The 12367-nt window shown below is 38.3% G+C and overlaps 1 protein-coding gene across 2 annotated transcripts in view; it reads right to left on the bottom strand.

Moving 5' to 3' along the window:
- Positions 1-990: 990 nt before the first annotated feature.
- The window catches only part of ITGB6 (integrin subunit beta 6), a 48695-nt gene continuing 37318 nt past the window's right edge, over positions 991-12367 (bottom strand). For both annotated transcript variants that reach the window (XM_075117876.1, XM_048870115.2), the window contains exons 15-16: positions 8983-9149; positions 991-4754 (exon numbers count right to left, since the gene is read on the bottom strand). In XM_075117876.1, coding sequence (XP_074973977.1) covers positions 4653-4754; positions 8983-9149 — 269 coding nt within the window. In that variant the 3' untranslated portion in view covers positions 991-4652. The remainder of the gene's footprint in view (positions 4755-8982; positions 9150-12367) is intronic.

Consider the following 12367-nt stretch of genomic DNA (forward strand, 5'->3'; position numbering starts at 1 on the left):
GCAAATCTTTTCCCAGTCTGAGGATACTTGCAGATATTTCAGCTCCTTGATGCTTGGTCCCTAGTCCTACCTCAGTTCTCACTGGTGTCAGTATGAGATTTGCCTCCAGGAACATATGATGAATATCACGGATTTTTAGCAGGTAAAACTCATAGCCCAATTCCTGGAACTAGCTTACAGTCAGAGTAACCTGGCTGTACACTGGGTATTTCCTCAGGGGGTTGGAGGGCAGGAATCCTCTCACTTGAAGCCACAGAGTCCACCACAACTGCTACTACAACCTCAAGACTACAGCAGCCCAGACTGCCATTGGGCTCCCTTACCATCCTCCCTTCTATAGGGGAAAATGGCTGACTGGATCTATATACTTGTGGATCCATTAGCCCTCTCCTGATTTATCCTGCATGCTGGGAGTCAGTGAGATATAGCAGAATACAGCTTCCTAGCCTGTAGGAAGTGTGGACCCTCTGTATCCCCAAATCCTGCCCTCCTTTTCTCCTCTGAGAGAACTGGTCTGACTTAGGTGGGTCAGGGCACTCCATAGCCAGAGAGGAAGAGGCAGGATTTGGCCCTCTGTATTACTATACACAATACACAAAGAGTACTGCCCTGACATTCGACTCCTGGATTCATTACCTATTTTCTGTATTACGTTGTTCCCTGAAATTGAAAAAGCCATACATAGGAAAAGGAATCTGGACACACAGTACATATATACAGGTTTCAGAGTAGCAGCCATGTTAGTCCGTATTCGCAAAAAGAAAAGGAGTACTTGTGGCACCTTAGAGACTAACCAATTTATTTGAGCATAAGCTTTCGTGAGCTACAGCTCACTTCATCGGATGCTGAAGTGAGCTGTAGCTCACGAAAGCTTATGCTCAAATAAATTGGTTAGTCTCTAAGGTGCCACAAGTACTCCTTTTCTTTTTGCGAGTACATATATACATTTTTGTAAATCAAAATGACAATTATCCATGCAAGACAAATGACTTAAATTACATTTTTAATGTATGTCAGATACACAAATACAAAAAAAAATGTTCTCAACATTCTTTTATTTACTTAGTTTAACTCTTCAGTGAACAGAAGTACATCTATTAACAATGTTTTGCCCAGGTCCAGCCTTAGGTCAAAACATCATCCATGACAACAGCAAAAAAAAAGGACTTTTCCATCCTCTCCGCCCCCCACTCCCACACCACACGGACACTCAGAGTTTGAAAAAGGAAAAAAAAGGGTTGTAAAAGTTTGTTAAAAGTATCTGTCATCCAACTAAAAGGATAAACCCCACTCCTGGAGTTGGAGAAAATGCCACTGGTCTCTGATCAACATCTTATAATATGCTGTATGACCTCTGGGAAGCTTGCAGCACATATTGTAATTAAAAATAGCTTTCAGCGTGATCTGTATTTGAGAGGTCTCCTATATAAGCTCTTCAAGGTAGGGACTCTCGTATAGTGACTTACATAATAGGGCCTCTTCTTGATTGATCTGTAGACTACTGTAATAAACATGATTAATTATAACAGTAAATAAGCCATAAGTCTGGCTATTTTCTCTGTTCTGATGAATTCTTACTATAAAAAGTAGTTGATTGATTTTCATTCTGGCAAAAAGTGCCCAACTGAGAGCCCCGAAGACCTCTATGCCCAGAACTGGTACAGCACAAGCAGTCCACTTCACCACACTGAGTTGCCAATGTGCTTCAGGCTTGACAGGGCTCCCTGCCAGGGGATGAATGAATTCTTTGCATTAGGAAATACTGAACAGTGTTCAGAGAGAAACAACATTCAAACACTACAGAGCTGTTCTATATATAAACTGGTGACCTAACGATGAAAGGCTCTGCTTGCTATTACTGATCCATTGAGTCAGCCATTCGGAAATACAACTTAAAAGGTGTTTAATAAAACAATAGGCATTTGGTTACTTTAGACTGAGATACCAAATGGAAGATGCTTTTTAATCTCTTAAAAATGATTCCCATTTGATACTTTTACTTTAAAACCAAACACAGAAGTAATAGCTATTTTACCTTTACATTCTTTCCATGGTCCAAATTCCACTATCCTTACTTGTGCAATAATCCTACTGAAGTCAGTGGGTAAAAGCCTGGCCCCATTGACTTCAATGGAACCATGATTTTGCTCAGTGAGACTATTCATGTGGTTAAGGAAGCAGGATTTCATGCTATTTGTAACTTTCACTGACTTCAGTATGAGTTAAGGGAATGGAAGGACTGCAGATCTGGCCCCTCTGCATATGCATAGCTTCCACTATGAGTTGTGAAAGAATAGTGAAAAGTACAGATGCCTAATTAACTTATTCCAGTTCTAGTGATTAGATTTACAGTAAGCCTTTCACACTGCAATTATTTCACATGCTGTTATATTGTCTCACTTTATTTCTAAAGATGTTTTAAAGTTTCTTCGAACACAAATATATATCATAGGTCCCAATCCACTAATGAATAGTGTTAATCAGCTTCTATCTGAACAAAAAAATGTTCCATTAACTAATACCCAAGGTTCTATTTTCACTATTTTGGGGAAAGAGCTGAGATTTTAACAAATAAAATCAAATACTTGTGCTGTAAATTTCAGAGCAATATATACATCATTCTGAAGTCTGGTTACTGAGGTAGAACAACTTGAACTGATTTCAAGCTGCTTAAAAGATATTCTGCAATTCAAATAGAGAGAGGTGATGACCGCAGAACAATGGCCATCTGTTTTTATGTATCTCCAGACATTAAGGGCTCATCCAGCCTTACCAATTGACTTCAGTAGATTTTGGATCAGACCCAGAAAAACAGGTTTGAGTCAGATCTACATAATAAATCAATTCACAGCACATCCTGTATTTGCAGTGTATGGACATAAAAGCTTGAAGTTAAACAGGCTGTTGGAATAATGATTTATTTCAAAATGGCCACCTTCAAGGATTTTTAGATCAAAATTTTGGTTTAATGCAGAGAAAAATATAGTTTTTATTAGTCTGTCAATAGGTTAACATGTTGTTTCTTAAAAAATATTTTCAGATGGCATATGTATCTGTTATAAAAATAGTCTGCACTCTGAATCTCTTTATCATGGACCAGAAGGTTAAAACATTTAAGAAGAAACTAATATTTAGGTCAATACAAAAAGAAAAGGAGTACTTGTGGCACCTTAGAGACTAACCAATTTATTTGAGCATAAGCTTTCGTGAGCTACAAAAGCTTATGCTCAAATAAATTGGTTAGTCTCTAAGGGCCACAAGTACTCCTTTTCTTTTTGCGAATACAGACTAACACGGCTGTTACTCTGAAATAGGTCAATACAGTATTTTTTCTCTCTAAAAAAAATCTTGATACTGTTATTTGCATGTTATCACATCAGCTGTTTTTTCAGTACTATGCATGCATTTTTGACAAAGGGTCTATGGCAAGTAGTTAGCAACTCTAGTTAAAAACTCAGTTTTTAAGGTTCTTATTAAAGTCACTGCCATGAATAGCAAGGGGAATTAGTAATTAATAACTGCTTATTTTGAAAAACTGCGAAAAAGGGTCAAATATATTCTCTTGTACTAGAATAAATGGACTGGCAGGTTAAAATATGCTGCTGCTATGGAAAAATCTCATCATTTGTTTGTGTGATATCCACAAAACTATAGGTCTGATAATTACATCCATGCCTTATGTATGAAATTCTCTTCTATTCAAAGGGCTTACACAATAGCCTGTGCAGCTCCTAGGCATATCTTGCAAGTCTAATTAGGATTAAGTGGTGTATAGGCCTTGTGTGGGATCTCTGCACAGGAGGTAAATTTTTCAAAACCCTCAGGGTCATCTTCAGGTTTAAAGCTGCTCTATTGAGTTTTCTGAACGATGACATGCATTTCTATTTTGTACTAGAACCTCTCCAGTAGAACTCAGAGGAAAGAGGAGGAAGAGATCTGGCTGTGTTTAAACAGGATTCACTTTTGGCATTGCCTTAGGATGGGTCCTTAAAGAAAAAGGTAGAACATCAAAGGGAGAAGATTCAGGGGCAGGGAAGGAGACAGGCAAAGAAAGAGGGAAAGGCAAAGAGGTTGAGGAGATATTTGTGTGAGTTTTGGATCCATGTAAGCTAGGCTATAAATTCAGTTGTTTCTGATGAAATCACTAGGGGGTCCTGATCCAGGCCCATAGTTTGGCATCAGGACCCCCTAGCCCTGCTGGCATTAAATTTTTTATTTTATGTAAGCCAACAGCGTAGACTGATTGTGTTTGGGTATGCACCATGTGTTGGGCATTGTAGTGTGAACAACGTGAAGTAAAATTCACCATAAATAGCAAATACAAGTTAGACTTACCAAAATGTGCTTACTGATGATGAATTTTTATTCTATTTGTGGAGCAAATTCCACAGAAATCGTCAGTGCTTTTTTCTTTAAGACTAATTTGTGGGTCTGAATGTTAAATGTGTTTCTTTGTAACGTTTCTCTTAATTTTTAGTCATACAGCAGTAATCTACAATACCTTCAATACACACAAAATATATTTGCTCTAGCTGAATTATATCACTAAGATGTGCTAACAAACATCCATGTAATCAGTTATAAAGAAATAAAAACAAAATAGTGCTTTTATATTTCTCGTCATTAAAACTAATTTTCCAGTGTCTGAAGTGCTAATAGAAATCTGCAGTAATGTCCACTTTTTGCTTTTCTTGGTGCTTGTAAGTTACATTTTTAAATGTAGTTGTTGAGCCTCTGTACAGGGGATTTGTTCCCTAAAAACAACAACAAAAGAAAAAAGCTAGTAAGTTAAATATAATTTTTCTTAAATCTGCCATTTGACCATTGACTCATTTGCATATGTGTGTAGGTGCAATCCATTAACTTTAATGCTACCTCTTTAGCTTTACAGCAGTGTGGGTCATCATCATGTAAATGATTCCTGACCTGATTCAGTCTGGTGATGCAAACCACACACAAACTCAGTAATATCTTTCATTCCTTATATGTGCAAGTAATGTGCTTATTGCTGCATTACAGAATATAGCAAGTAAACTTGTCACGTGCGGATCCACTGAAGATCGTAATATGGCATAATTATGATCAGGCTACACAGAGCATAACAAATCAATCCAGAACTAGGAAAAATGTAACAAACAAACCTGCCTCCCAGGTTAAAAAAACAAATCTAGTGAAACAGTATGTTGTCAAAGATGTAGTTAACCATGTGTCTTAGATTATTTTCATGCAGAGCATCATGACTGGATCATTCTAGAAGGAAAAGACTATAAAAAGTGTTTTCTGTAAAGGGTCATTTAAATTGTTTATGCTGCCACCATTCCCCTACTTGATCTCTGCAGGCTACTCAGATGAAAGGGTTGTTTCCCTGGTCCCTTGATAGTAGATGTAACAGAGTGGCAGATCAGTCTAAAACTTCCCAGTTTTAATCACATATAACTATGAATAATCAAATAATAGATTTATTATTTCTAGCACTCAGAACTATGGGCCAAGTAAAAAACAGCAATAGATGCGTTTTAAAATGATAGTAAGAACACTGTGTACACTTATTACAGAATTAAAAACTTTATATATAGGAGAAGTCATGCATCAATCCCCCTTCAGGCAAGTGTGCTTTGCTGGCCTGCACCTGGAATAAGATCCCTTCCAGTGGTATCAGCGGTTTTGTGCTATCTGAAACTACAGATCTCCTTGCCTTGAGGATTACAAAGCTGTCCAAGTTCTTAACACACAGTCATTTACCACCCACAATGAGCTTGAGCACTCCTTCTCCCCTTGAGGCCAGTCCCTCACTGAACCACCTTCCTTACGTAGGCACTTAAAAGTTGCCTCCAGATGGCATTTCTGCTTTCAACATTGACACTGACATGTCTCTCATCAAAGTTCCCCATCACATCGCCGAATCCTTCAAGCAGAGTGTGTCTAATTACACAGATGGTCGAAGTATATTTTGCAGTACAATTTCCTGAATTATTTTTAGGGGATTTTTAGGCAAATTCTCTCCATTCTTCTTCCACTTTTCCCTCATTCTAACAATCTTCAGGTGAATCCCCCATGCTCACCCTAGACCCACAGAAACTGGCTGGTTGCAGCTTTCTCAGCAGCTTGTCAATGTTATGGTCAGATGCAGCTACTGGAGGCGAGGTGTCCTGGCTCTCGTACGGATTCCCTCTGTGGTCTCTAGCAAGTGCCTTAACTACCTCAGTTGTCTGTGTGCAAAATGGTGCTAATACTACTTTCCTACCTGAGGATTAGTTAGATGATGATGGAGAAGTGCTTTGAAAATGAAAGGTGCTAGATAAGTATTAGGTAATGCATATCAGTTCCAGCTTTAATTAATTACCAACCCATGTAAATGCGCAATGTGTTATTTTCTGTTTTAGATTTTTTTTAACCACAAAGTTTGCACCTTAATTTCAGTTATGTGCCAATCCTAGATAAAATGTTCTGTAGTCACTTTGGGGGTGGGGGGGAATGATTCACCATTAAACTGCTCCGTTAATTTTAAAGATATTACTCATTTGTCAAGCCTGTTTTTTTTCTATAAAAACATAAATTTGTGCCAATTAGCATATGTAATGTATATTTACATAAATGTGTTCATTGCTTCTTTTAATCATGTTTAAACAAAGTTGTAGCAACTCACTAATCTGCAGTTGATATTGCATGTCTTTTCAGGTCTGCTGGTTAACCCAGTTTTACTGCTACCAACACAGTGAAATGTCACGTAACAGTTTTCTCTTTGAATAAAAATGTTCTCGCAAAATGCTGCTTTTATATGCAAGTAGTACTAATGAGGCAGTTAAAGTGTTTGTTGTATAGCAACATTGACATTACCATTATTTGGCCATGCAGAGAACTAAGGGGGAGTAAGAGCTGTTCAGAGTGTGGCTCTGGCTACAGGGGGAGATCAGAGAATGCTCAATCAGGACTCTCCACTATAAGCAAGTGGTGTGTGGGGGGAAGACATGGGATGGATGGGGCAGGGAACCTTGGGTCCACCACGCTACTCACCAGTCAGAATAGCTGGCTGAGTTCACAGGGTGGGAGAGCAAACTGCACTCCAAAACAGGGGTGAAGTAACTTACTCAGAGGAAGGGGAGAACTGGAGTGGAATTGTATTTCTGAGACATAATTCTTTGCCTGATCTTCTCTTGGAACGGCACAGTTGCACACTGTCCCTTGCTCTGGACTGAGCTTAGTGGCTCAATTTAGCTCAAAGTGCTTTCCAAACTATGTTGTAAGCTGCTGAGTGCCTTCAGTCTTCATAGTCAATGGAAGTCGAGGATGCTCAGCTCCTCACAAGATCAGGGTCTCTGATTTTGCTTACCCATGTAGTACAGGCATTTCTGGGGTGAAATGCATCAGCTATTTAAGAGATGAGCCTAAACCTTGGAACAAAGTTCACAGCTTACACCTAGCTCCATAACATAAGAATGGCCATACTGGGTCAGACCAATGGTCCTTCTAGCCCAGTATCCTGTCTTCCGATAGTGGCCAGTGCCAGGTGCTTCAGAGGGAATGAACAGAAAAGGTAATCATTAAGTGATCCAGCCCCTGTCACCCATTCCCAGCTTCTGGCAAACATCCCCAACTTAAATATCCCTGAACATGGGGACAGTTCAGATCCAGAACCTTGACATTTGGGAGTTTGGTTTTGCCTGTTATAAAACTTTAAGGGTACACAGTAACTCCACCAAATAGTTTAAGACAGGAGTGAGGAATACAATAGCTGAGAGTACAGGAAGAATTTAGATAAGCTGAATGTAGTTGAAATTTGGGCAGCTCACTTCACCCCTGCTCTTGTAGATAGCTCCCCTGGGATTTTTAATATAACAATATGTCAACTCCAAAGCTATGCACTCCTTTCAGAACAAAACCTGAAACAATGCAGAAAACCTCTGTGGTTCCAAGCTTTGGATGAAAACGAGGCTTCTTTATCTTTTACACGAACTTTTAGCCGAGGTTCAGGATCCTGAGATGCATGTAAACCTCAGAATGCTTAAGTGGCCTCCCACATCCCCAAAAGGTCTCCTCCCACCACAGGCCTGTGATCTTTCATTTATCTGTTGTCAGTCTTCTTGGGGCATAGCAGTGGCTTCCCCATCTCCTACCAGTGTCACTATGGGAAGCTAACAGGCCTTGGAAATACCTTCTCTCCCACTTTCAGCAAGAGAGGTGGAAGTGGAAGACATATGCTGTCAGAATTCTATTCAGCTCTACTGTAGTCAGACACTTCAGACTGTACCACATGGTTAATTAGGGAAACCCCAGGGATTTTCAGGGCTAACACTAGGTATGTTAATGCTGGTTTCCAGTGCCCTTTGTCTGGCCTCACTGATTTTCCCTTCAAAAGCACCTTTATTTTCCCTTTATTTTCCCTCCTATTTCTTCACCTACATCTTATCAGCGTTGGCTAACCAAAGGCATTATGGAAAAATTCTTGGAGTTAAATTGTACCTATTTTTCTTTCTCAGATGCTGGAGAATAATGTAGTGACTGGTCCTGCTGAAGTGTGTCAATCATGATGCTACTCTGCTCAGTGTTTCTTTGCCTTAGTCAATGAATCACTATTTAATTCATCATAATACTATTGCAAAAAAGCAAAAGTTCCAGGCAGAAGGAACAGGGGAAAAGGAACATGTGATATTTACGGGAACAAGACTGTGCCTCTAATATTAATCAAGCTATTCACTAACAGATGTATATAAAATGATTCATTAGATGCCCTTGTCAGTTAAAAAACTGACATCTCAGTGCATCATATTTGTGCGTGGAAGAAATAAAATGAAGAATATTAAAATCCATCTATTTTTCATTCATTCCTAAAAACCCATTAGAATTTTAATTTATAGCATGCTATATAGTGAAAAATCTACCGACACAAGAGCATAGTTTGGGAAATCTGTCCAATTCCTTTATTATTTGAGAACCATTGAGCCAAATCACAGAGACTTATATAAAATTAATGCAAGTACATACCGTTTGCCATTTGGCCTTTGATCTTTCTGCTTCAAACTTGGCAACCTCTTTTCGGTCTTGAAAAGAAACTAGCAATTTCCATATACAAAGTAGAACAGTGCCCATCAGAAGGATAGCAAGAGAAACACCCAGCATTATCATTGGAATGTTTGGAGGCTGTGGGCAATCTGTGGAAACAAAGCAAGGTATGAGTGTTATTTACAAGTATAGCTAATTAAAAACAGCTGAGAGGAACCTGCTTGTTTTCCTTGCTGGGTGTTGCATGTGCCTTTTCTTTCAAGTTCATGTACGTTTGCAGTCCCTGAATACAAACCCAAGAATTCAAAGTGAAACTCAGCTGAAATATTTCAGAGTAGCAGCTGTGTTAGTCTGTATTGGCAAAAAGAAAAGGAGTACTTGTGGCACCTTAGAGACTAACCAATTTATTTGAGCATAAGCTTTCGTGCGCTACAGTTCACTTCATCAGATGCATTCAGTGGAAAATACAGTGGGGAGATTTATATACATAGAGAACATGAAACAATGGGTGTTACCATACACACTGTAACCAGAGTGATCACTTAAGGTGAGCTATTACCTGAAGCCACCATTTAGCTCCGATTTCCATGAAATTCAAACAGGTTTAGGAAAAGGTTTGAGAAACTGGCCCAGAAGGATTATACTGCAAGGGTAAAAAGTATTCACTACGGAGGTTTCCCATAGCTCTAATACAAAATTAACTAGATACAGATTCTCTGGAATAAATTTGGAACACCAAAAAAAAAAAGAAAGTGATTTTTCCAAAATAAATGAGAAAAGTGGTTGGCTTAGTGGTAGCATGAAGTCTCACAATAGTCTCACTTCTTGGATTTACGGGACTCAGGCATATTGCAGAGGGAAAGATGCTGATTAGATTGTCGGCTTTTTAGCGGATGACTACTAAAACTTATGCTCTAATAAATTTGTTAGTCTCTAAGGTGCCACAAGTCCTCCTTTTCTTTTTACTAACACAGGGAAACAGCATTGGTGAAATGGAGAAGCTTGGGGGGAATGGCATCTCAAAAATAAAGAAAAGCAAGAAAATCCAATATTCCCCTTCAGATGCCTCAGATGTGGGACTGGGATTTGACTCAAATAAATAAGATTAGAGTTGCTCGGATAAAGTTACAACAGAACCATTTTCCGTCAAAGAATGCAGTTCTGTCGAAAATCGAAACACTGGGAAATCATGTCAATTTTGCAGGAAGTTCATTTAGGAGAAAAAACAAGGGGAAAAGTTCAGACAACGTTGAAATGTCTCATTTCAACATTTTCAGGATGAAATATTTCAATTTTTTATATTGAAACAACTTTGGAATTTTTAAAACCCTGTATGATTCCTTTATATTACAATATATAATGTAACATTTTTAAAAAAATCATAATATCAGTGAAACATCTTGATTTTGTCCAAACAAAATGCTCCGATTGGTCCAAAATGATTATTTTTCTGGAATTTTCCTTCATGGAGCATTTTGAAATGTTCAGGTTTTGTTCTGATTCAGAGTGAAGCCAAATTTTGAATCAAAATTCTCTGCAAAACAGAATTTCCATTTTTCACACAGGTCTAAATGAGATATAGAAAGACTTCTGCTGTTTTCTTATGTCCACTGCCATAATGTAAACAGTATTGCTAACCTAGCTCCCACTAGAGTCCATGACAAAACTCTCATTGACTTCAGTTGGGCAGATCAGACCCCTAGAAACTAAACTGAAGTTGCTTTGTCTTGGGCTCCATTGATTTGAATATACTCATAAAAATACAGACATGGTTTTGCCCACGTGAATCCACTGAGTTCTGAACAGATGTCATTGTCAGCCCTATCTGAAATGGTCATGTCCTTTTCATTCAGTGACCAAACCTCATGAGTAAAGATGGAGTGAAGGTAAGCTGAAGTATTGGATAAGGAGATTGCCCAATTTTGGATAAAATCAGATGCCCAATTTTCAAACAAAAGCACCTAAGTAGGACTCAGAATAACACATTTGATTGCTCAGTTTGGTACTTCAGTGCATATATGTTCATTATACACATCTGGTTGCTAATTACAAGGGTTCAGGTGTGGGATTTGTAAAGTTGTTAGGGTGCCTGTGTTTAAAAACAGGAACTAACATCTTTGAACCAGACAGAAGTATTCTAGACACCTCATTTTTGGAAATGTTTCACTTTCATTTCCATGGTGAATGTAAGTTGTTACTATGCTAGAAGTTCAATACCACTTTTTAAATGGCTTCATTTTGTTGTTCTATAAATGCTAGCTAGCAATCCTAGATCAAACATGGGCATTTTAGAATAGAAAATCAGTATTATTCTGGGATAGATTTTTTTTCTAGAACTCAACATAATAATAGGCTTGTAAAGCCAAGAGGGCATGTTCTTTTTGTCAGCTCTCAATTAAAGGATCATTTTAATATTAACCAGTATTACTCATAAAAGTAAATTACTATTTTATGAAATTTTCTTCTGAACCATGGTCTGATGACATTTAGAATTCATTTCAGTTTGGCATAATTTACTCACATTTTATTTTGCATGACTATTTTGATTGATATCATTACGCAACTCATTTTGAGAGGTCTAGTTTGAACACTGAAGGAAGGCATTAGCTGTTCGTACAGACTGAACTTCAGATCCACAAGTGAAAATGAGCTTTGGAGTGTTCATGGTGTTCTCATCTTATTTCACATTTGCATACATCACAAAACCACAGCATAATTGTTCCTCTGCTTGAGACAGGCTCAGAAGTGGAACAGATTAGAATTTAGGTTTATTGTCAGAATTCTGTGGGGAATGCTCCAAAGCATTTGCATGCAGTGTGCCTGTGTTAAGCTATTTCTATCAATCCTTTTTAAATAAACACAGTAAATATATTTAATAAAGAGACTATCCTACAGCTATGAAAATATTTTATGATCTTGAATCTGGCAAGTGCAGTTTACACGTGTATACCTTCCATCTTTTTTGTAAAGCTTTGTTGCAACATTCTTTGGTATAAAGCTACTGTATATAATGGCACACTACTATTATTAAACAATAATATTCTTACAGAAGTAGCTGATTATTTCCAGTGCAATCACTTTAATTCCTGAGACAGATACTGCAGAAACACTGCACGCAGAATTAATAAAGAAGATGAATGGCTGGAGAACTTTTCCAAACCTCAAGTTATACTGCCAGAAGGAAAGCAAGCATGTGCAGTGCTTTCCTTAATGATGTAACTAACTTTTAGCAGTGAGACACTGGGTGTGTCTAGGGTTGGCAGGCATCTGGTTTTTGACTGGACTGCCCAGTTGAAAAGGGACCCTGGCAGCTCCAGTTAGCTCTGGCTGTTAAAAATCCAGTTGGCGGCACAGCGGGGGCCTGGGG

Source organism: Caretta caretta, chromosome 11 (assembly GCF_965140235.1).
Source record: "Caretta caretta isolate rCarCar2 chromosome 11, rCarCar1.hap1, whole genome shotgun sequence".
Lineage (NCBI taxonomy): Eukaryota > Metazoa > Chordata > Testudines > Cheloniidae > Caretta > Caretta caretta.